Source organism: Genypterus blacodes, unplaced genomic scaffold (assembly GCF_046128005.1).
Source record: "Genypterus blacodes isolate CSIRO-AG114 ecotype Tasmania unplaced genomic scaffold, CSIRO-AGI_Gbla_v1 ptg000085l_1, whole genome shotgun sequence".
NCBI lineage: Eukaryota > Metazoa > Chordata > Actinopteri > Ophidiiformes > Ophidiidae > Genypterus > Genypterus blacodes.
In genome coordinates, this window is record NW_027466890.1 from 1,723,568 (window position 1) to 1,748,874 (window position 25,307).

Genomic DNA, 25,307 nt, shown 5'->3' on the forward strand with positions numbered 1-25,307 from the left:
GTCTCAAGCCAAGACTCCCAGAGTTCCTGTAAGCCGTTGTTTAGCTCTGTTATGTGACTACAGCATGGAATGAAGATGCAGCATCCCTCCATTCATTATATTACGTGTTACACCTTTACTGCCACTACAACTGTGATTACAAAAATGATCAACTGCCTCTCAACAATGTATTTGTTTAGCAAAATTAGTATCAACAATCTGATATAGGGGCAGGATTCTTCATTATACATTTTCTCTCAAGCCTGAAAAGACCACTAGGTGAAGGCGCTCAGAACTTGTATAACAATACATTGAGTATGCAACATCCCAGTGTTTGTAGACTATAGTTAGTTATCCTCTATATTTTACCAGGATCTAAAATGTCTGTTTAAAAGAAGACAGGCCCTAACCCAAGCTACACCCTCTCTGATCCTTATCTCACTCATTGTCAGCCTTCCTAATGATTGCGATCATTCCCACAGACACGCCTATGTTTGCTGATGCCATTCACAGTTTAATCAGTAGTACTTTCTTGTTTACAACTGCTCCCCGTTAGCAACATATAAGCATTTGGCCCAAGGATTGACCCAAGTAAGGACACAAAAGACTTAAGTATTCAGTTGCTGCCTTTTTTTCTGGCATGAATGATGAATTAAACCAGACAATGGATGGACAAATGAAAGGAAAAGTTGCATACTATCATTTGTTTTCTCAGTTAATTCACTCTTTACTGCAGCTGCAAAGGCCAATGTGTCCGTTAACAGCTACACACCAGTGCTGATGAATATGCTGTGTGCCTCCAGTGGACAGCACTCTGGTAGCAGAAGTTTATCTCTCACCTCATTAATCTTAAAGCCTTCATCTTTCCACCTCTCTCTCTCTCTCTCTCGCTCTCTCTCTCTCTCTCTCTCTCTCTCTCTCTCTCTCTCTCTCTCTCTCGCTAGGAAAATTCAATCTGCCGCAGGGAGCCAGATGATTGCTCAAAGCACACAACGACAGTGTTTCTGGATATGGAGAATGTGAAACGTTTGCCTGGGACAGACAGAGCGAAACATTATCAGGAACCTTTTGGACGATTTGTTTGTAATCTAGCCTCTGGAAAAAGACGACTCTCGTCTCGACTGCAATTTATGCAGCCATGTTTATTAAAATACTTACGAGGGGAGAAGAGTTAAGCAGTAATTGGTTGTACTTCCTGTGAAACCTGCAAAGAAAATTATGGTTGATTTGAATTCTCCCATAATTACGCTTGTGATGAGCATTTGGATTTGTTAGTTTGAAGAGTGGAAAAGGAGATCCTTTGGGTTTCGGATCTGGCCTTGGAGAGGAGAGGAGAGGCTCAGACAGATTAATGTCACAGAGCTAAACCGTCTTACATAAATGAGGGAGGCGAGGGTGATGAATGTACGGAATAGCTCCTGCAGGAAAATTACAGTTTACCATTGTTCTTCGTGTTTCGGGAAGTTTCTGGAGAGCAGATTTATGGTTTGGATTCAGTTTGAAAGGAAAATATATGCATGAAATCTAAACAATACAGCAGCAGTGGCTGGCCAATCGGCTGCCAGGGCTGATGTATAGCGAGAGCGTTTTCACTGCGTGCTAAGAGGGAATGAAAGAGAGCGATATTCCATGTAGAGTTGTGTTGATACTGGATTTTTTTTTTAGATTACCAAGCTTCATGCAAGTGCAGTACAGCACATATATACACAATCCATGTGCAGAACAGAGAAGCACAGAGAAGCATATGTAGGCCCTTAGAAAATGAAACCCAGTGGTAATGTGTCCCAAGGGCATATTTCCTCACAATGTAACATGTAACACCAAGTCCACACGAGTGTGTGTGGATCAGTTGACTGCTGTCTAGACACATTCTGCCTCTCTAACTGATCTTTACACCCTTCGCTACGCTGATCTGAACATTGTTTTTCCAGATTTGAATTCCACAGATGGTGATAAAATGGGATTATTAATGAAGTCGGTTCCGCTGATTACTCGCTGACCTGCTGATTCTTGCCGATGCATCACGCAACTCCGGTGAAGCTTTATGTGTAGTAGAAAGGAAACGTCACAACAGTATGATTCCAGTCCAGACACCGAGTGGATGGAAAAAAAGACTTTGTGTCGTCCATCTAGCTTACAGCTCCATTTAAAAGCGAAATAGGAGATGAGCTTTAATAACCAAACCCACACAACATGGAGCAAGTACGCAACCTTAAACCTTACATGATGAATTTTGTCTCAGGAAACTTCAAGACCATGCATGTTATTATGTACCGATAACAGATGTCCCTAGAATATTAGAATAACAAAAGCTCCTGAATCAACATATTGCAAAGCTCTCAAACTGAAAATAAAAGAAACCAGTCCTCTTAGGAACAATCAATAAATCAGATATAATGGAAAAACAGTAATGGAGTACTGATATGAAACCTCAAAATAGGTCCAAAAAATGCCACTGGACAGTTTAGATGGTCTGAGTGCAAGTCTAGACTCCAAACAGTGAAAAAGCTGAACATGAATGAGAATACATCTGACTTTCAGAAAACAAACCACGAAGTGGTGAAGAGAGACGCAGAAGAAAAACAGAAGTGAAGAGTAAAGTGAGAAGTGCAGTTTGTAACGTCGTCTTGTAGCTGAGGTTTGGCCATGTGCATGTGTGTGTGAGTGTGATCCCCTCTCCCTGACCCTGCTTGCCATACTGAAAAGCCATTCACAGAGCCCGTTTGCTAGAACAAATGTTGTAGAGAGCGGAACACGGTTGGCTTGTCTCAAAGTGTAAAATCACACTCTCCTATCACAGCTCCACTGCTTTCCCCATTAAAGTTTTCCATGGAAAAGCAACGGTCCAAATTCCAGAATTCCCGGTCAAAGCATCAGGCCAGAAGTGATTTAGAGCACTTGTGTGAACGTGCATGTGTGTGTGTGAAAGGGAAAATACAGAGAACAAAGGAAAAGCTGCTGTTGTCCTGTTTTTCCTTAACCGCAGCTTTGGGAGTAACGAGTCGAGTAAGCAGAACGCAGCGAGACAACGACACAGACACAGAGGAAGAGGGAGACTTAAAAGATGGCCCAGCAGATGGCTATGATGTGAGACCAGGCGTTAGAGTTAGGGTTAGGCCCTGCCTGTCAGCGGAGTGACAGGCATCAGGTCAGGACAGGACAAGCCGAGGTTTGAACAGTCAGCAACACAACAGCTCGGGCATTAACTCAGACGTCTGTCGAGGTTTTGGGCTTAAGAGGGAATTGAAGGGTAAATGTATGAAGTATTTGACAATAAAGGAGTCTGACGTAAGCCTCATATCAGGTTGCATTGTTTTGTACAGGATGAAAAAGAGTTAATCAGCGTCTCCCAGTTTGTCTCCGGGAAGCGAGTCGACTCCCTGCGGTCATTTTTACAAGTTTCCTTGAGAGTCATCGCATCTGTGGTCGACTGACAATACCTGTGGCACACTCTGATGATGTAAGGGAGTGCGTGTTGACGGGGTTGCTATGGCGACCACCTCCTAGACGTGATGGTACGATGACGCCCTAATAGACTCCTAAGTAGCAGCTAATGCTCCCTCGGGCTTCATTAAGAGCAAATCCTGTTTACTGACTGCATGTGTGCCCCACACGTCTCCGTGCAGACGGGGGTTAAGAGAGAGAGTGTGTGTTTGTGGGTGTGTGTGTGTGGGGGGGGGATTTGTCATGCCTATCAGGGGGAAAATCTGAGGTTAATTTCAGAGTCCTAAGAGGTCAGGCTGCTCCCGCAAGTTAACCAATCAGACGTCTGTCTCGATTTGAACGCACTCACCTTCAGCTGTGATTCACATGTCAGCTTCTAACCCTCTGACAGGCTGTCCAATCACTGCCAAGACTCATTTAGTGAAGTAGAAAGAAGTGAATGTTTTCCACCAGTTTGCATTTTCCATTGTAGCTGTGTGTGTGTGTGTGTGTGTGTGTGTGTGTGTGTGTGTGTGTGTGTGTGTGTATGTAAGAGAGGGAGAGACAGACAGACAGACAGACAGACATAGAAATGGTCGGTGAGAGATAGAGTGATGCAGTCCATAACACAAGCCATATGTTCAGCTCCAGGCAGCTACCCAGCTTCAGTCTGACGTGCTGTTCCAGAGCGCCATGGACCTCAAATGTACACAACTGTCCCGCATATGTCACATTCACGTTATCAACGCATCTTGTAATGTGCGATAGAATCTGTCTACTGTTTGCGGGACGACGAGATTACAGTCACAGGCATAAACGCATGCAAACACACACATTCACAGCTCAAACTTTCAATCTGCCTTTGTTCCAGGAACGCCGTCCCAATCTTTCATTCATAGATTCGTGAATCAATGGACAAATGATATACTTGTCATTTTGCAGCATACAGGTTTCTCTTCATCCCCATTCTCTCATTCTTGATCAAAACATGGCTCCAGCCCCCCTCCCCCCCTCCTCTGAGCCTCTTACATCCTTCCTGACCCGGCCAATAATAAGACCCCCAAACGCTGGATCTGGCTAAGACCGACGGCAGAAACGATGAGCTCAGCACGAAAGGAGGAAGAAAGGATAAAGAGAGAGAGAAAGAGATCGACAAAGGGAGAGAGAGGGATGGTACAACTTCTTCACAGAGGTGACACATGTACAAATGCATAGACATAGACATAACATGGCAACAATGACTCACGTGAAACACTTTTCGAGACGTCTTTGAATGTTTCAAAGGCCTCCATTATTCATACATTGCAGATCCAAGCGCTAAGCTCACTTACAGGCCACAATAGCTGTCATTGTGGTCAACTGAAGAGCTCTTTGAAGCAGTTGAAACTACAATTAGAAGTAATTTGGTAAGATAATCTTGAGAGCTGAAGAGGCAGCTGGGATGTTCTTTGGTTCTTACCGTGCGACCTAATTGTCCGATCAGTCCAACAGGGCCAAGAATCCCTGAGTCTCCCTAGAAGGAAAAATCAAAGACATCAAAACACACAGAAACAAAGCAAATCCCAAAAGTGTGAGAAGCAGGAGGCACAGACGCTTGCAAAGGAATGACATCATACCTTCTCTCCTTTAGGTGCTGGCCCAGGTGACATGCCGGGGTCTCCTTTCCTCCCCTGACGAGACGAAAACACAAAAAGGAAGGACTTATTGAAACTCATCCATGTCGTTCTTACTTTGATTTGATTGTTCAAACAGATGGAATACCCTCACATCCAACTAACTATCAACCCTATCTAATTTGTCATCAATTCCACCTGCCAGGTCCTCTGAATTGGTGACGGGATTCTAGGTGTTACGATAGAATTGAAAGAGTAAAAATGTTTGCATATGTTCCTCTTTGGGGCACAATTGGCCGTGTGATACTGTGCCCCTCCAGTCAAACACACTCACACACCGGTCGTTGTCAGCGGGTAACAATAACGGGGCTCCGCACATCAAAGTAGCGGGTCGGAAATTAAACCCCAGAGCGCTGACTCCCTCTCCTCCCAGGACCCCCTGCTGTTTACAACTCTGTTTCATTTCTTAATGATGAAAGGAGCAAAGATCAGGGTGCCCGGGTTCCCCCCCCTTACCCCTCCTCCCAACACTCAGTACATCAAACACTTCGGAAACCTTCTATCAACACACCTGCCCCCCTCTCCCTCGCCTAAAGGTTGCCTGCCTCCACTGCTCTGCCAAGAAAATAGGTTGCATTCACCGAGGCCACATGGCTGCTCCATGCTCGTCCTGTAATGACTCAATTAGCATTCCTGCAATCCTCTACGGGATGTACCTGATGTTTGTTTGACACTCTGGGATTGTACGGCGTCGCTGTCGATATTGCCAAATGCCTTCAACAGTGTTAGGCTGAGGTTTGCTGTTAATCATTTGTAATTTTTTGTAAATTTTGTTGATCTATTTTGGGGTTTAGTATGAGTACTCCATTACTGTTTTTCCATTATATCTGATTGATTGTTCGTACGAGGACTGGGGCCTGTTATTGTCAGTTTGAGAGCTTTGAAATATGGTGATTCAGTGTGGATCTGATCTTATCTTATCTGTTTAAGTGAATCAAAAAGAGGAAGGATAACAGTGTTGCAGTCAGGGAGACGGCATTTTCATAATGCAGCTCAAATACGGGCGGCGCTTCTCTCTGTGTACCCTGAGCACACAGCGTCAGGGGTCAACTGTCGCAGGGACACAGATAATTTGTCCTGGTCAGGGTCACGTCCTGTTCACACATTCAAATGAGACAGATTTATTTGGAGTTCTCACTTTTCCGTCTCCTAATGTCTTTCCCTTGGTGCTCTGATAAATCACAACCTGCCCCAAAAGTGTCTTGCTATCCTTCTCTCTGCCCTCACTTTGGGTCTCAATGGAGGCACGCAGACTCCCGTTCTTTCACGGGCATGCGAGTGCATGACTACACACAAACATACATGTGTATTTCCATACGTGCATGAGAGCTTAAATGGAGCAGATCTTGCGTGAGCTTGTAAAGCCTGGTTGACCTGTGCGGCACACATGTTAAAGTGATGATGGCTCATCAATACGAAGTGCTGCTGCTGCTGTGGCGTCTGTAGTGTCTGAAAACACCAGGTGTGAGCAGACTGCCTGTGAACCTAAATGGCCGTAAAACACTATTACCTTTGTAGGGTCATTATGCATTCTAGCTGAGAGGGAAAAAACGATAATATACACTTAAATTAAAGAGCAGAATTCAAGTTCGAGGCAGGAGAGGATCGTAACCTGGGTGATTAAGAAGGTGATTATTTAATAAGGGAAAAAATGGAAAAATTGCTGCCGGGCTGGCTTGTGTTTGCATACCTTTAGCCCGGGCGGACCGGATCGGCCAGGGTTCCCATGGGGACCGAGGGTGCCCTGTGGGAAGGCCAGACAGAGGGAAACATAATCAAACTGATGATCTTAATCAATCTTCATATTGAGGCAGAGCTGATGGAGACAGTGGCTTATTACTGCGAGTGAGGGAGTGAGTGAGGGGTGGGGGTTGGGGTTGCGAGGCTGTCTGGAGTACCTCAGTACCTCAGTCCTTATGTTGCTCTAACCTATTTTCCTATACATGTACCGGCTACATGTGTGAGTTGTGCAGATAGGTATTTGGGGGTAGAGGCTTATGGAAAATGGGGCTCTGTGGAGGAGCTGCTGCTGCTGCTGCTGCTGCTGCTCCACCATATGGATGTGGTTTTCCTGCCCCCCACCGCTGCCTCACACCCCCTCGCAACACACAGACACACACACAGACACACACACACATTTGCCAAGCATCTTAATGAGTAACGCAGATCATCCCGAATCATAACATTTTGAATTCCTCCGCTGGTGTGTGTGTGTTTCTGGCTGCTGCTGAGGGAATGAACAAGGCCGAGTCGGAAGGCAAACAGAGGGAGATGGACAGTAGCAGCGTACTGGTAATATGAACGGTTTCTGCTCTATCCAGCAGCCCCCCATGGGAAGATTTAGCGGAAAACCACTAGAAGCCTGAGGCTGAATCTACAGCTAATGATATAAACAGCAGCTGCCACTCATTTATACACACACACACACACACACACACACACACACACACACACACACACACACACACACACATATAGAGCGGCACATGAGAGCGACACCTCATCGCCACCGTCCATCCACCGATCTGTCAATATGGCTCACTCCGCTACATCCCGTCTGCCCTTTTACACGTGGCATGGCACCCTCGGGCCCCTTCACCTACCGCCCCCCACCCTCAGGCACTGTGTCAAAGGTCGAGCGAGTCAGAGAGGGCGGAAAAAGTAGTCACGACTGCTTTAAGAGCCGGGTCAGTGAGTTCCAGCCGGGGGTAAGTCAAAACAAAATCAGGAAGCCATTATATTAGCAATCTCGTCTGCTCCATCATCAAACGCTGACTATTAACATCCAGCCACGCAGTTACATTACACAGAGAGAGATCATCTGGGTTTGGGCTGAGTTACACTACACAACAAGCACAAGAGCAACACAAAGCTCAAAAACAGACGCGCCGGTCGGAGGCAGACGTGACAACATCAGCCGATTTTCATTGTAACTGCTGTTTTTGTTGAAAGCCTCTTTGATGAACTAACAGGGAGATTCTTTTTAGAGGCCAAATGTTTAATGAATGAGATTAATAAGAATTTTTAGCTTTGTAGCTGTAAACGGTTGTTCGCGGCTGATGTGAAACGCAGAAAATCCAACAGGCGTTGACAAACCTCAGGCGGGATTTCGAACATTCATAGTGGATTTGAGGGCTCATTTGGGATATTTGGTGACATCAGCGATATTTTCATGACGGGAATTCTCACATTTTAATCCTCCTGCACGCTCGCTCTTCTCCCTCTCTCACTCTCCTCCCTCTCTCTCTCATCCCTTTTCCCTTTCAGTCCCTTCTCTGGGGAGCACTGTGCCCCCAGACAGTGTTAAGACAAGCTCTTGTGCCCTGAATAAACTTAAAAAAACGAGACACGTTTGAATTACATGCTTCAAAATGAAACCCAGTGGCTCACCACAGTTTGGGCAGAACACGCTGGTGAAGCCGTGTTGGCATCAGCACTTGTGCGCCCGCTTGTTGTGTCCCCTTTTTTTCTCTCACAGCAGGTGTCTAATTAGAGAAGACCAGGGTGGGGCCGATGCAAACTGAGGGCTATCAAATGGAAAACCGCCGACCTCTGTACATCGGCGCAGGGCGTCACTGTGGTTCGTGTGGTAATAACTCTGCAAGCGCTGCACCATTTGTACCATCAAAACAGAGTCAACATGCAGACAATGTAAACAAACGACAGCCTGCATCTTGTCTGCTGTGAGGTATAGATGTACGCCTCTAACCCTGACTTTGTACATCAACACCATGCAGAACGTACAACCTAAACCCAAGAAAATCTACATATATTTGATCTTGGTTGGACCTTAAATCTGGACCCATGACATCACTCTGAAGGTTACATTCCTATACTGAATATTGTGGAGCAGCTCTTTTTTAATGGGCTGTGCTGTAAACACAGTCTGACTCTCGGCGCCAGCTCATAAAAGGACAGTTTGAACGTAGATGTGGGTACCACATAAAGATAAAAGACAATCTCTATGATGCTGTGCCAAATGAGACCCAAGGGGGCAAACGGGGTGGGGTGGGTGGGTTGTGGGGAGGTTGGGGGGGGGAGTCCCTGTGAAAGTTATAATTTAAATTTCCAGCAAGCGACTTTGCAAAAAACAGAATAAACTTTATAAAAATGCAAAAAAGCTATAATTGGTTGCCTCGTTTTGATGACTCTCATCCGAATCCAGCACCAATCAATAAACACGTTCAAAAAATGCAGACAATTGGATTGGATGCCGTGCAACACATCAGCGCCGTATTACAGCAATGTTCCACGAAAGAAATCCACACACACACACAGACGGGGATCAGCCAGGCCCTTAAAATGCTGTTCCGCCTCCTTACATGTCACCATAAACAGCCCGACACTTTCCCTCACAGGAGCTCAATACCTTTACACATTTGGTATTATTTTCCTCGCCACAGTTTTCCAGTTAAGCACTTTATTAGGTTTTTCTCTTTTTTTTGGTCCATCTGGTTCCATCTGCATTTAGCTGTAAGTGTAGGTGAGGCAGAGTTGTGGAGTAATGTTTAGTGACAGATGAGCGGTTTGGGGTTGAGGCGATGGGAAAGATGGGCGACGGTGTTTTTGTTTTCCCTCAGTCAGACAAAGGCCCTTTTGACCCGGCAGGCTCCAGACGGATGGGTCCGAGTCTCGGATAGATACTCGCCCGCATCCGTCCCGCATTTTTCCTTTCGCACTATTCCACCACCACCGTCGTCTTGTGCACCTACAGACAAACTCACAGGGACCTTGCAGTGTATGCATGGCAACCCCTGGCCAATACCCTACCAACAGCTCCTGTTGTTACCATAGGGACGGCGTCTCACACTCATGTGTGGGATCAGGGGTCACGGTTCACGGCCGGTGCCCTGTGGGCCTCAATGGTACTCCAGTGATGGGGAAGTTTACATACGCATATCAACCGGCCGAGAGCTGCCAAAAGCAAAATCCTGCCACAGCAATTTTCATTGTTTCACATGGAAGACGATCAAACCATGCTACTCTGTTAAAAGCCTCTCAGCTGATTTATTCCTCACCAGATAATAGGTCACAGTTGACAGTGAGCCTTGTTGCACATAAGGGAACAGTTTGGAAATTTGTGTATTTGCGTATTTGCAAGTATGCAAGTGTGCAAGTGTGCAAGTTTGCATACATGTGTCTCACTGTTTGCACACATGCATGGCAGCCGCAATTAAAGTTGATAAATGCTTTTGTTTACAAGAACGGTCCATATCTGTCTCCCTTTACATAAACTGGCTGTAAACAAAGCCACATATGTCTGTAGTACGGTAGTATGAATATGTCTCTTGGTGTGTGTGTGTGTGTGTGTGTGTGTGTGTGTGTGTGTGTGTGTGTGTTTTCCGCGTGTGTGCACACGTTTGACAAAATTACTGAGGTTAGAGTCTGGCGGCGTGTTTGTCAATGACCCCTGTAAATCTGAATCAAAACCAACAGCCTTTTACGAGTGCTTTTTTTATAAAAGAGTCTTGTGTTTTGGTTGTTTGCACTTTACAAACCGACCACTTCCACTGACAATGCCTCACGCAAGTTAAACAGCTTGTTTGGTGTGGCTGACAAAGGCCCACGTCTGAGCCACAGCCACATAAATCACTCTGACTGAAGCTGATTGGTTGATACATACTGCTGACGAATGGGCTTTGAGGCACACACACACACACATATGCACTTGCACATTCTCTATAGCTCATTTCAACTTAAACCATAGATGATGAATTTGTTAATTTGTTTGGGAGTGATTCAAACTGCATAACTGCTCGTTAATGTTGGGAAGAGAAATGCTCCGGTTAAACGAGCTTATTCTGAAAAAAAGCTGCTTCATTATACAAAAATAGCTCAGTTTGAGGACACAGGCTTGTGAAATAGGACAAAGATGAGGGTGTGGACCAGGACCCGGACCTGGCTCAGGCAGGCTCTGTGCTTGCATTTTTGCGGAAAATCAAAGTTTTATTCCAGGTAGGGCTTGATTCGGATCATGAAAAATGGACCTAAGTGGGACTGATGTGGTGAAACCACCACTACAGAGGGGATGGGAGGTGCTGCTGTGGCTTAAATAGCTTTAAATATAGCCAGACAAAGACCTCTTTATACTTCTGTAGTAGTGGGGGATCTCTCTCTCTTTCTCACACTACTTAAAAAATGAAAATCAACCGAATTAATTAAAAATATGTCATGTCAGTCATCCTGCGTTATAATATGACGACAGATCTAGAGTTGTGAAAGTGTGTGTCTGGAAAGTGTTAGTGTGAGTGTTAGCTATTTCACTATTCAAAGGCTTTTCATGAGTCTGGGATGGGATGAAGTGTTGGTGTCGGCCACTGCAGCAGCTCAGTCAGGAGTAGAAGAAGAAGAGGAAGAAAGTGCAGTGGAGCCATGTGTTCTCTGTCTGTTTACAGTGCTTTTATTAGGCATCCTGTGGCACAGGCAGCCTTTTGAAAGGCCGTCTTTATAGTAGCTTTCCTGTTTATCCTTAGGGGTGGGAGGTCAGCACTCGCAGGCATGTGCTGAATATGGTCAATCTGCCTGCATAGGAAAACTGTGTGTGTGTGTGTGTGTGTGTGTGTGTGTGTGTGTGTGTGTGTGTGTGTAAGCTGGGTGACAGAAATTTTAACTACAGAAAATGGCTTTGCCTCCTAAGCTGGAACACACTGTCCTCTCTGTCCCCATGTGTCTGTCCCTCTGTCTCTCTCTTTCTGTTTTGGTGTCATACTCTATGTCCTTCAGTCACTTCCCCTCCAGGGCTTATTAATGGCTGCTTGTTTGTGTTTGAGCATTCAGTCAGCATGTACCTCAGCATGCGCAGCAACAAAAACAAACACACACACACACACAAACACACACACACACACACGTAGGATACCCACAATAAACTGAATGGCTAAATAAAGACACCTATTAACACAAAGGCGTCAAAATTCAACTTGAGGTAAAGCAACATACAAAATCAACAGGGAACAGATAGCGGCATAGAAAGGTTATGAACATAAATGTGTTTCATGTGATCAGAGGTGTTTTGGAGTGAACAGCTGAGTAGAAGGAGGAGGAGGAGAAGGAGGAGGAGGAGGGAAAAAAAACATTCTCCGGGGAGAAAGAGCACAGACTCACCCGAGGACCCCTCTTTCCTGGCAGGCCCGCCTTCCCTGGAGGTCCTGGCAGTCCCTGGAGAGACAGACAGTGACAGAGAGAGAGAGAGAGAGAGAGAGAGAGAGAGAGAGAGAGAGAGAGAGAAAGAGAGAGAGAGAGAGAGAGAGCATTGTGCATTCAGTCGAAATTATATATTCACAGATAACAAACTAAACCCAGCCGATACCTCGCTATTTGGAAATTAGGCCGTTAACTAAGACACACTCTTTCCTTCCCTGTCTGTGAAATCGCAGGGTAGAAGAGTGACGCCTTGTTCCTCTGAAGTAAATCCATCCCCAGGTGATGAGAGGTCAGATTATCCCGTCAGGCGGCTGTGTGCCTGTGTGGCTGTGTGGCAGGAAACCGTAGAAACACTAGAAATAACAGGTCATTTCCTGCCGGGGCCCGGTGCCCCTGTTTGCCTTATCGGGCTCGGGCTCATTCGTTTTCTTTTAATCAAATAAGAGGAAAAGGAGCAGCAAGGAAAAACAGTGAGCTTGCGGCGAGTGCGGCCTGCCAAAACTATCCCAAACTGCCCAGAATCCTGAACGACAACCCCATTAAAGTACAGTCACACCCCCGCTAGCACACTTGCACGCCCATTTATAAGATGGATGTCGCAATTTCTCTCTCTCTTCTGCTCTTTATCGGATCATTTGAAATAATAATGGACCTTCAACGTCCAATTTTATGCACATTTAAAAACCATCAAATGTCGCAAATCCATTTTCAACATTTCTATGCTGTTAAATGCTTGTGGAAATGTGCATGTACATTTAAAATAATTTCTATATCTTGACTAGTTGTATACTGTATTGTTATCATTGTTTATTGTTGAAACTGGACTTGATTTACTTAAGAAACTTCCGGTTGTTCATAATATGTTTTGTAAAAAGATAGTTTAATAAAAGTAAACATCTGCAATATGAACTTTTACCTCTTTGCACTTAAACAAAGGGAAAACTTTGAGTTGTCCATTTACATACATTTACAGATTATTATGCTATGATTTTACTAAACCGGCCCACTTGAGTTTAAATTAGGCTGAATCTGGCCCCAAACTAAAATGACTATGACACCCCTCCTATTCAGGGACATGGGCAGCTTATTAGCCTCTACCTGCACGCAACATTTTCTGTCTATGATCTGGTTTGCATCCCCCAGACGACCACCACTGGTTCCCCCACCACCCCAAGGAGGATGACCTCCATGGTTGAGACCACCCCAATTGTAACACGCGCAAGTGTGCCAGAAGGTGGTCTGGAAAAGTGTCATTTATACAACACACCCCTGTCCATCATCACACCTCCAGGCCGTGCCTTCCTTACACTTGTTTGTTTAATTCCTACCTGCCTCTCCTCCTCGCACCAGTCGGACTTTAATATCAGACTTGAATTGAATTTGAATGATGATGTGTTTTGAATTAGGGATCACTGAAAGCAAATGTTATTAGGAATGCTCACGACTGGAATCCATTCAGGAAAAGGTGAGTATCTTCAACAATCGCAAACAAACGTATGATCTTCTAGTCAGATTCAGATCTCGTTGCTTCAGATCTCGTCCTGGAGGAACGAGCAAGGAAGTCCTTGCTAAGAGGCAGCGAGTATGCAAGCATCTGTATCCTCGGGTTTGCATCAGGCGCGTGTACGCTTACCTGCAAGAGCGAGAGAGGAAGAGTGTGTGCATATGGATGTGTTTATAGAATTCAAAGTATGTTGAGCGGCTGGGCATGAATGGGTTAATCTGGGATTGAGGCAGTAGAAGGAGACGACAATTTAGGTTAATGACCCTTACCGTCTACACTTATCTCACAGGCAAGGACCCTCTAGCTATGTGGTGCTGTGAGGAGAGGAGCCAGACACACACACACACACACACACACACATGCACACACACACACACACACACACACACACACACACACACACACACACACACACACACACGCACAGACACATACATGGACATACATGCGTACATGCAGCCACTTCACAGGATGCACCTGTCTAATCCCTGACATATTCCCGTTACAAATAATTCCAACACGATTACGTGGCATTTAAGACGAAAGCCAGACACACGCAAACACACATTTTACACACGGCGAAGGCTTAAAGCATATAAACAGACTCAATGTAGCGTCACTCACTCCTTAACCGTGACTTGGCCACATGTCACACTTTTGGTTGGGTTTCTTGTGAGGTAGGGATCTTCTTGAGGCTGAGACTTGAATTTGAACACAGCATGAATAATACAGGCACATGTGAATCCGAGTTCTTCAGTGAATCGGGCTCTAAACGAGCTGCTCCTGTGCTAAATTACGGTGCTTCACGTTGGGAATGTATTGTTATTGTTCTTCCTCGCAGTCATTTGGCTCGCTGCAAAAACAGCCGGTTCCGCTGTGGACGTCGGCACAGTTCGCCAGCTTAACACACGCCGCCACACTTTAAAGTCCACAGTCGCGGAATTACAGGGCCAGCGGCGGAGACCAGGCAAAGGCACACGTGTCAAGCACAAAGGCTCTGCTTTGTGTTCACATGTGTCTCGGATGATCAGATTCAGCTTTCAATGCGAATGCAGATGCATATCCTGAGGCGACGTTGTGATATGAGTGTTCCGGGCCACATTATGGGTTAAGAAACTGCACACTCAGCGATGTATAACGTTGGTAATAACACGATGAACCTCCCAAACACAGATGGCTTGACCGTGCCAAACAGCTTGGACAAGATTTGGAAGGCTGTGTCCCAGACGAGGCATGAAACATTTACCACAAGCGTTTCCCAGCTGTACTGGCCAACCGCAGAAATGTGTGTGCCTTTGTATGTGTGGTGTGTGTGTTTTCTTGTTAAGCAGCAATTACACTTTTCCCCATATAACTTCTATATCTGTGAGAGAGGAGAGGCCGCAGATAACCAACATCCTTTCAATGTTTGAGAATGACTTTGGTGGATGATTCCAATGTCTGAAGGCTTGAGCGTGTGGTCACATAATCCTCCTTATATCAGACTTTTTCAGAAATAAGTGAAATGTCAGTGATAAGTGTGAAGTCCCATATTCCAGGCAGCCAACCAGCAAGACTGGAAATCAAACACCAGAGATCCATGGCGACGGTGAACAAGGTCCTGCCCGACTCAGTGTTTCCTCTCTTTAGTGATACAGCCCCCTTGCCGCCTTTACAGCTGCTAAAAACCCAAGAGGCTGAATGATGGTGTTGACTGACTGCTTCGACCTTTGACCTGGCTTTCAAAGCGGGGCCATGTGACCTACGCCCTAGCCCTTCTTATGACAGAGGAATCTGGTGTGGAGACGGCAAGGCGTCAGACCTGACACGTCACACCCGGGCCTGGAGGGGTCTGCGGCCGGTGTGAGGGGAGGGCAGGGGAGGGAGGGAAGGAGGGAGGGGCAGAGGTGAGAAAAAGTGGGATTTCTAACCTGTGTGGGAAAGGAGGAGCTGGCATATTAGCCTACATATCTTTGAATCTCAGCCACACTGTACCAGATTGAAACCCGGGCCTTCCGCTTTGACGGATGAAAGAGGCCAGTATATGGGCCGCTTTGACCCAAATTGAAGGTGCTCCACTTTGCTCACATCAATCACCCAATCAACCCCCCCCCCCCTCGCACACACACACACACACACACACAAGTGCCTCTCCTCCAGCATAATCAGCCAAAGCATAACCCACCTTTCTTCTTTGTTCCTCTATAGATGCGTGCAATATTCCTTTTTCATCTAAACCTCCATGCATAAAGCACTGTAACATGTTTGGTGTGAAAGAAAGTGAAGATAGCGCAGCAACCTCCACATTCCACAAACCAGCACTACCACAAATTCAAACACATACCAGTCCCAGATGGAAAAAAGGGGAGGGTCTTACCTGTGTGCCTGGTTCTCCTTTCTGTCCTACAGGTCCACCCAGCAGGGAGAACTGAGTAGGTGCCACGTCCCAGCTCTGGAAGCCATCAGTAGCAGGTTGGGTCACCGGGCTATACGTGGTGGGACGCTGGGTGACAGGGGCTTTGGTGGTCTTAGCTTGCTTTGGAGGCTTTGTGACTTGTTTGGACACTGGCTTGGGGGTCTTAGCCAGCGCAGGTTTGGAAATGGTGGATTTTGATGGGTTGACTTTGGATATGGTTGGTTTTGAAGATGTAACTTTGACAGAATTTGCTTTGGACATTGTAGGTTTGGATGGAGTGGTTTTGGAGGTTGTGCCTTTAGGCTTGGGGGTCGTCTTCTTGGCTGTGGTGGGCTGCGGCTTCTTTGGGAGGACACCTTGATCTGATGAGGCCGAGTCAGGCTTGGTCTTCGAGGGTTTGGTGCTGGACGTGGCTGGTATTGTGGGCTTCTTCTTGCTGTCCAATTCCAATGTTGTTTTGAGGGGGCTGCTGTGAGGATTGAGCTTTGGCGTGGTGGGCTTAGAGGGTTTCTGAAGAGGCGCTTTAGCTGTGGTGGGTTTGAGAGTTGGGGCTTTTGTTGGGGGTATTCTTGTCCTGAGTGGTGCTGTGACGGTCTCAGCCCTGGCCTTAGGAGGTGGAGAGGCCAACCCAGGCTGTTCTGTGACTGACATCACAGTTCCAAGCAGGAGTGGAGAAATGGTCCTGGGGTTGGGTTTTACTGTTGGGGTGAGGGCCACATACCTGACAGCTGAGGCTGCAGCAGCAACACTCTGAGCGAGGCTCAGCCCCGTAGTCTTCTTGACTGTTTGCTGGCCACCACGTTTAGGGGTAACAGGCGTAACTGTGATGTTTGCATCTCGTGGCAGGATAGGCAGTAGGGGAGAGAGGTTGGGCCTGTAAGTGTCAGCTTCCCTGCACTGTTTTTTAATGTACCTGCAGTAGTTGTGAGCTGCCTGTGCAGAGGGGACCAGATCAAACTGGCAGATGGCTCCCTCAAAGTGTGCTGAGGCTTGCTGCTGGCTCGTTCTCCCCAGCAGGAAGGAGCCCTGCAGCTCTGCAGCCAGTCCCTCCTCACTGTCCCACCCAAAGTCTGCATGAACACTCTGCGCTCCGCAGGAGGCATATAGAGTCACCCTCTGTCCACTTACTACCACCGCCAGCTGATGCCACTGGCCATCATGGGGGTTATAGGGCAATGCCACCGAGGTGTTTGGTCCGGCATGAAGGACCAGCTTGCCCGGTGTAAGCTGCAGGCCGAGAAGGAGATTCCTGCGGCCTGAGAGCAGGGTGAAGAGGAAAGCACTGTTAACACGGTGTGAGCGCACACTCAGGACCAGTGCCAAGTTGGGCCAGATGGCCGCTGGGATGACCGAGCGCAGTGGAGCCTCAACGTGCGCCCGCTGGTTGAGGATGATTCCTGATCGGAATGGAATGACCCCTGCTGGCACCGATCGTGACGGCTTCTCTCCCTTAAGCCCCAGCCTTTGGAGGATGTCGACATCTGCATTGGAGAGAGAGAGAGAGCGCAAAATTATTATTATTACACTTTTTATGGTAACAACAGTGCAGTAAAACCTGAAAACCACAACTGTTGTTATGTACCGCTGGATAAGTAAATGTTCAGTGCTGTTCAGTATATTCCAGGCTAAGTATAATACATTTGTGACTCACTTGTGACTCACTTGCAACTTTTATTAAACTATCAGCCCACAGCATACATGCAGAGATGAACCCATACACAGCTATGACACACACAAACGCACATATGTGCACCATACAGGCCATACGCACACATGCATACAATAACACATGAATTACAGGAATTTACACACTCAACAGACGTCTAGACTGCATGATTACAAACCCAACTTAAAGTCAGTAATGCCAACACACAGTCAAGCTGAGGGAAAAGTGATAAACATCACTAGGGAGCAGAATAATGCTTCCTGAGAACTAATCAAGCAGGAACAGGGAGATGTTTAATCTCTCTACTCAAACTGCAACACAAAGTAGCAGTGTGCAAAGCAGCGGAGCTCTAACAAAACCGGATGAAGAGAAGAATGAAGACAAATTAATGAAAAAAGTTCCTTCACCTCTCTGTACTTCTCATCACCATATCATAAGAGAAACCACATGCAGGAGTGCAGCATCTCTGCCTGGAAGCTGACTACAGTTTCCAACATTGGGGCCAGATATGACTCTATATGTTCAGCGTTTGTGTCTCTGTAGTTCCAGTTTTCACTCTCTGTGAGAGGACGTGTGAGCTCAGACTCGGGGCCCCTCACCATCCATATTGTGTCTGAGCTCATTCTGACCTGTGGTCTCTGGGCCTCCTTTAATGACACTATCTGTACAGAAAGACTGTGTGTAGAATGATAGAAAAGTGAATCAAACATAAAGCATTCCTTTCACGTGACAGCGAGGGCATGCATCCTTTGTTTAGATGAGAGAGACAGAAGGATGAGAGGAACCGAGCAGCTTTCAGGGAATTAAATCTGATCACAACCGCAGCTCAGAACAGAGACTTTCATCATCATATCAAACAACTTCCATCATCATATCAAACATCATCATATGGAATGTTCAGTCACAATCTGAATCCAGTGAAATTGTACACTCAACAATTGAGCCCAAATTTAGGCAGATACTCCTTATTTAGACAGTTGTTGTGTTGTCATGATCTATGCATTAAGATGTTCCCTTGCCTCAGAACATTGGGGTTTCATAAGTCTGAGGAAACCAGACCCACTTGAGAATCAGTATACTGTGCACCAACACACTCATTCTGCTCTCTGTGTGGTCTCTCCTGCACAAAAGGACAACAGCCCTTGGCAGCGAGGCAGAGGGCACATTACGTTTTCAGCTAAAAACGTCTTCTTTTACAAAAAGATAAAAGTTGCACTATAGCTAAACTATACATTAACCATGTGGTTTTCAGATATATATTGCAGAGATGTGAAAACATACAGAGGGCTGTGTTTAACACATGGCTGGAGTTCAGAGCTCCACTCTGTGCCAAGAGCAGAGAGACAGTCCAAGGCTCTTCACTCTGTAATGTTATCCCTGGAAGTGAATGAAGTCACCGATTCATCTGAACACACTCGAAAGGTCTCTGTTTAAAACAAAAGCAAGCTGGCTGAGGCAAGCTGGCTCCACTCTATTGCTTTTGAAATTCTCAATTTCAGCTTCAATAAGCCTCATTTAAGAAGAAAATAGGAAAATGTCTCTTTCATTTACGGCTAATTTATGCACTGGTGAATGTGTGTTAGTCAGATTAAGATAAATTTTAGAATGATAACAAAAATCATTTTTTGGCTTTATATTATGTATGATTAATTTCCTCAGATTTGAGCTCAGGTCTATAGCACATATGGAACAAAGAAAATTATGAACAATATGAGGCTACAGATGCTCTGGCACTCTGATCTCAGAAACTGTCACTGCTGTCGTGTCTAAAGCTGCTTTACTGTGATGTCGATAAATTATCCAAATCCTGGATAGGCTACATGTTTATATAATACATATCATGTATCATTGAACAACTGTACAAATGAATGCTGTAAATCACAGGACTGTTTTGAAAGTGGATTTGTAAGCTTTGGACCTATCCGATAGCTTTCCCTTGTTCACTGAACAAGCCGACACAACACTGCCTTTCATGGCAGTGGTTGGTGCAAATTGCATAGCTATGTGTTTACGTGCTTGGTCTAAGACCAACAGAGTAACTCCAAACACCAATGCTCCCTCAAGTTTTACAGGTTTATCTCTGCTAGTGAAGACAGTGAAGAAGAAGAAGAAGAAGAAGAAGAAGAAGAAGAAGAAGAAGAAGAAGAAGAAGAAGAAGAAGAAGGTGTATAAATTGAGATCAATGGAGGTGGAATGTTCTTACCTTCAGAGGGTGCTTCTGTAAGTCCCAGGGAACAAGTACAGTATAAAATGGTACAGAGCAATAGGGCTCTCCTGAGGGGAAAACACAGAGGACATTAGAAAGAGGCAACAGTGGAACAACACTGACTCAAAAAACTTTTAACACACAGGTTTTCCCTTTCCCCCCATAAGCTTTTCTTAATACACTATTGCTATCATAAGGGGCTCATTGTATTTACATAACTAGAAGATCACAAAATCATGTAACAGACCAACCACTTGGGGATAGTACAATTGTACTTGAACTGAGGTTAAAAAAAAAATCACACCCACATGCTTAGTAAGTAATTTATTGTTGTCATGTGAATTACAAATGGACTGAGCACGTGCAGCTCAGAGTGAAGAAGGACATCATTCTCCACACACATACATAGAGAGGGACAGGGGCTCACTTTCAACACACTCGGCACATCCAGGTGTGCAGCAGAGCTAATGAGACTGACTGGCAAGTGGGCTTGCTGCTCAGTAGGGGACCAAGACCTGGTGACAGGCAGGGGAGCCACTGTTTACCGCTGGAGGTCATCCAGGCACACATGGTCACACATTTAAGTAGGAAATGTGTATAGCAGCTGTGGTTGGAGGGATATAGGCAGGCAGGCAGGCAGGCAGATGAGGGGGGGGGGGGGGGGGGGGGGGCGGCAAGTACATACATTTATGCAGCTTGGGCAAAAACAAAAGCTATTTACTGTGTCTGCAGCAACACTAGCGCAGCCACACAGAGGTTTTCTCTCTAACTACTTTGCAATTGACTGAATGATTAGATTGAGGCTGTCAGTCTATCTGTGTGCAAGTCTGTGCTTACATGTGTGTATTGCGGTGTCAGGTTACAACTCAGTCTGACTGCAGACTGACTCAGCCATCCCCAAGTCACTAACAAAGCTTCATCACCATCTAACCAACACCACACACAGCTGGTGGTGGTTAGTCAGGATACTTGGTGTGTGTGTGTGTGTGTGTGTGAGTGTGTGTGTGTGTGTGCGTGCGTGCGTGCCTGCGTGTGTTCCAGACTCTGAGCTAGTAACAGTGTCATTTGATGCATGGACAGCTCAAAATGAATTATAAACGCTGACAAATTAACTACAGTTAAAATGGCTTATGGTAAATCTCAAGCTGTTGAGTTCATGGGCCAACTGAGCCTGGTGTCTGTGGGAACAGCAATGTTTTCCTTTGCATTTCTTACTAAAAGTTCTCCAAAGCACGCACAGGTTTCTTTAACAAGCTTTCGAGGTGAGTGTGACACAGTAGGAGTTTCATCTGTGCGTGCTGCAGAGTGTTTCTGGTCCCGGTAAGAGGGATTTAAACCAGTGGGTTGTGAATCAGTCTGTTCTGGTTCTCACACTGCAGCCATGAGCACATGACTCATCAGGGGAATTCTCAGATAAGCTGAGTGGACAAAAACAGAGCGATTTATAGATAGATGGAACGAGTGATGGTCACATTGATTGAGCGATAGGAGAGAGGAAGACAAGAAAGAGTAAGAGATTTATACGTATAGGGTCCTTTCAACTGCATATATCTAATCATATATATATTTAAATATATAACCACATGCTTTGATTTATTTGAGTTATTTTTATCTCATGTCACTATCCTCTTTATTGCTTTTCCTAACCCTCCAATGCAATACACATGCTCAGACCTCTCTGATTCTAACCTCTTGACCCCCAGCCTAGCCCCCCTTCTGCCCTCACTCAAACAGCAGTCCGTCTTAAGGCCAGCGACCAGTCAAAGGTTGCAAAAAGAGCAACTGCAGAGCCACTATAGCTTCCTCTGCACAGGCTTGGACGACTCACTGATACCGGGAGAGGATGTCCCAAAGGCAATCCTGCCCCCTGAGCATGTACACACACATTTACAAAGGAAATACTCACACACAGTGGAAAATTCAGAGGGATGAGTTGTCACTGGCAGATGCTGATAAGAGGGACAGCCTTAACTTGTGTCTAATAAAACGAATTTACAGCTTGGTTGCTTTCTGACAAATTTATATATCATGTATCTGATTACCAGGTTTAGATTTGCTGATTCTATTGCGTCTGGAAGGATAAAAAGATTTAAGTAAACTTTCTGTGACTTATTGAAACTTATAAGCCTGTTAAGATTCATTAATTTAGAAAGTTTCCGTGTGGTAAAGGATTCTTAGAAAGATCATTAATAACTCGTAATTTAAACTCTCTGGCTATGTTATCTTTCAAAACATACTTTGTGCCATTATAATTGCAGGGGGGGAACAGTAAAGATGTGATTCGCCATAAAGTGAAGCTTGAAGGGCGACACCAAGTGGACATAAAGTGAATAACTCTCCATGCAGCTGGCACATCACAGGTAAGCAATCCCTGCACACCATTGAAGCAATACTGTACTTACATTACACTGCCGCTGGATTTGTGTAGATTGTACACATTTTTGAAAAATGTCTTCGATGTGGTCAACTGATGACGTAACAATGTTGACAACATCCAGGCCAGTTTGCTTTAATGAAATAAACATACATACTGGGGACAGGAGGTCATATCTTATTAGGAGTTTGTTTTATTTGACTTTCAATTCACATAAGGGTGAGCATGACCAATGTAAACCAGAAATTATGGTTTAGAGCATGAATGAATGAATGAATGAATTTGGAACTACTTGAGTTGTGCAGGATCCAAAACACAGACAACATACTCATCTAGAGTAAAGACGTCTGTCCGTGTGTTATTTTCTATGGAAGCCCTTGAGGCTCATGCATCCATAAACCATCTGCGTCGTGTTACTGAACAGTATAAACACTGTCAAGTTTCTTAAGATTGTTCTTTATTGAAAGTGACAAGGAATCTGACTGAGTAGCTACTGAAACTATTAGGCATTACAGCATCGTGTTTTAGCTGTAAATTCTAACAACAAACAGCAAAATCATACAAATTGGATTGGATGCTCAGCAACCACTTATTGTGTTTGTCCCAATCACAAGTCGGAACTGCTCAGTATGATCAATAACTGGGGACAGATCACATACACAATTTGGCAGGTATCCTGTAAAGTCATGCATCGATATTGCTCGATTGAACTTGATTGGATACATTTTGATTGATCTCGGTGATGTTATGGCGACTGTCACACCTTACCAACTTTAAAATCCTGATCCAAATAGACACCAGAGCCTCAACATTCCCCAGTGGAGACCAAATCCTGCACGGTGAGCTGGACCTCTGCCAGCCGGCACAGCACAGGTACGCACACGGAGCCTTAGATTCCTTTAATTAGTAACAAGCTATCCAAACCCCCGCCTGATTGATCTTCCCTCAGCCTTTTCCAACTCCAACTCCCCATCGCAAGCGCCCACAGGTATATAACAAAAATGAAATACAAACATAAAATCACTTACTTTGTGTCGAGATGAGAGGTTCTGCAATCTCTCCTTTGGGTGCCTAAATTCATTTGTATTCATTTGTCCTGGCAGTCAAAAACCTGATCCGTTAATCACAGCGTGACTCCTTTGCAAAGGGGGCAGAAGAAACCCGTCGCCGCTCTACGCATTAGAGAAGCTTGAGGTGAAGTTCCAGAGGGAAAAACTCATGTTGATTTGCTTGTCAAAGCCCGACAATAAATTCCTTGGGTCGCTCTGGCAGGCTGCTTTGACACAGAGTTTTCCCCGTGTGGCTGTGTTGCGGATATTCCCCCTTGTGTGTTTCATTCATTTAGGCCGATCCAGAGTGAGGGACGCGCGGCCGGAGAGTGCAGCTGGGTTCCGTGGACTGGTGGGGTAACGGAGTCAGGAGGGCAGGATTCATCCCTTTCCTTTTTAAATAGGCTTTCTGCGGGTAAAGCCCGATGGCAAAACGCGCCCGCACAGTCAGGTGTCAAGTTACAACAAACCCAGCGGTCGTGATGAGGAACTGCACGCCGTCTACAGCGGGTGGCCTGCACGGAACAAAACCCAACCGAACCTCGTGGCCCGGCGAGCCAGATCAGACACACACACACACACACACACACACACACACACTCCTGGGAATATTTTCCAGCATCGTTACTTTATGATTGTCCTCTGTCCAGTCCAGTTTCTCTGAACTATTGGTTTGTGGAAAGTCATCAGTGAGGAGCTTTATGGCTCTAAACTTGGCTGGTGTCGCTAATTTCCCCCTACACCGTAATTAGAAAAGGTGAAACATGTTTAACTCATAAATCATGAAATGTTATTGCGCAACATCCTGTATCTGACCAAGCACATTATGTAATATTATCTGGTGAAATATTGATGGATAGGGAAACATTGGTGGATAAGGAGTCACACCTGCATGGTCCAACCCCCATTATCCTTAAGCGGGGTCAGAGCCTGGTGCAGGAACAGGCCCACTAGAGACCTCTGCAAAGCCACACCACGTAGTAATTACCAGATGACATCTGTTAAAGCTATCATAAAGCGTGCAAACTCTACATGGCAATAATATATCTGTGTTCGGACAGGAGATTGTGGTTCATCTCCTGCAGAGCGTCGAGGAGGATGGAAACACATCTATCTGTCTGTTTCACCATCAGTGCATGAACTCATGGGCGTGAGGAAGGTATTTAAATGTTGAGAGAGAAGGAAGAGAGGTGGACAAGGAGACAAAAAAGTAAAATATAGACTCCACACAGGACATTTGATTATGATGAAATAGCATGATAAGGACGTGGACATGAGTAAGCTTTGCTCTAATTAAAGTCTCCAGTAATAAATGAAACCTCCAATTTCAGCTGACGCAATGGCTCTGACCATTACTGGCAAACTCACAGTTGCTTGGCATCAGCGTCTCATCTGTCCACTGATTTTTAAAGTTAGGAATAATAATTCTTAGAGAAGTTGTTTTGACTCTTTATAATTAAATCAAGAGAGTAATCATGAGACTTCTGCGATAAGAGGATCTTATCACCAACACCACACCTTGAATTCATTACATTTGGATAAAGAGCTTCACTCTCATGGTGAAGTACAATTAACGGCCAGTTCACATAGATGCTGCATCAGGGGTCAAACAGCTGAGGCTGACGAGGGTACAGAATATCACAAGAACACATGAATGACTTCAGCCTGTCCTGGCACTTGCTGACCAAGGGCCTGAGGCAGAAGCACGGAAAGGTCACCATGAATGACACTCTGTTTGGGTGGGGCTGATTGAGTGTGTCCGCCACGGTGATCTCCCTGCATCTCTGCCTGAAGCTGCTGCTCAGTCAGCCCCAGGGGTGGGTGCTAATGGAGCCAAGTCATTAACATCTTCTTTACAGTCCCCTTCACACACTCTGTCCCTTGTGTTTCAGCGC

General features: G+C 45.5%; 1 protein-coding gene across 1 annotated transcript in view; it reads right to left on the reverse strand.

Annotated features, from left to right (window-relative positions):
* col27a1a (collagen, type XXVII, alpha 1a) overlaps window positions 1–23,763 on the reverse strand; it is a 57,766-nt gene extending 34,003 nt beyond the window's left edge. Inside the window, exons 1-7 of the mRNA XM_076158706.1 lie at window positions 23,392–23,763; window positions 19,987–20,057; window positions 16,079–17,598; window positions 12,180–12,233; window positions 6,766–6,819; window positions 5,019–5,072; window positions 4,862–4,915 (exon numbers count right to left, since the gene is read on the reverse strand). Coding sequence (XP_076014821.1) covers window positions 4,862–4,915; window positions 5,019–5,072; window positions 6,766–6,819; window positions 12,180–12,233; window positions 16,079–17,598; window positions 19,987–20,057; window positions 23,392–23,444 — 1,860 coding nt within the window. The 5' untranslated portion in view covers window positions 23,445–23,763. The remainder of the gene's footprint in view (window positions 1–4,861; window positions 4,916–5,018; window positions 5,073–6,765; window positions 6,820–12,179; window positions 12,234–16,078; window positions 17,599–19,986; window positions 20,058–23,391) is intronic.
* Window positions 23,764–25,307: the final 1,544 nt, after the last annotated feature.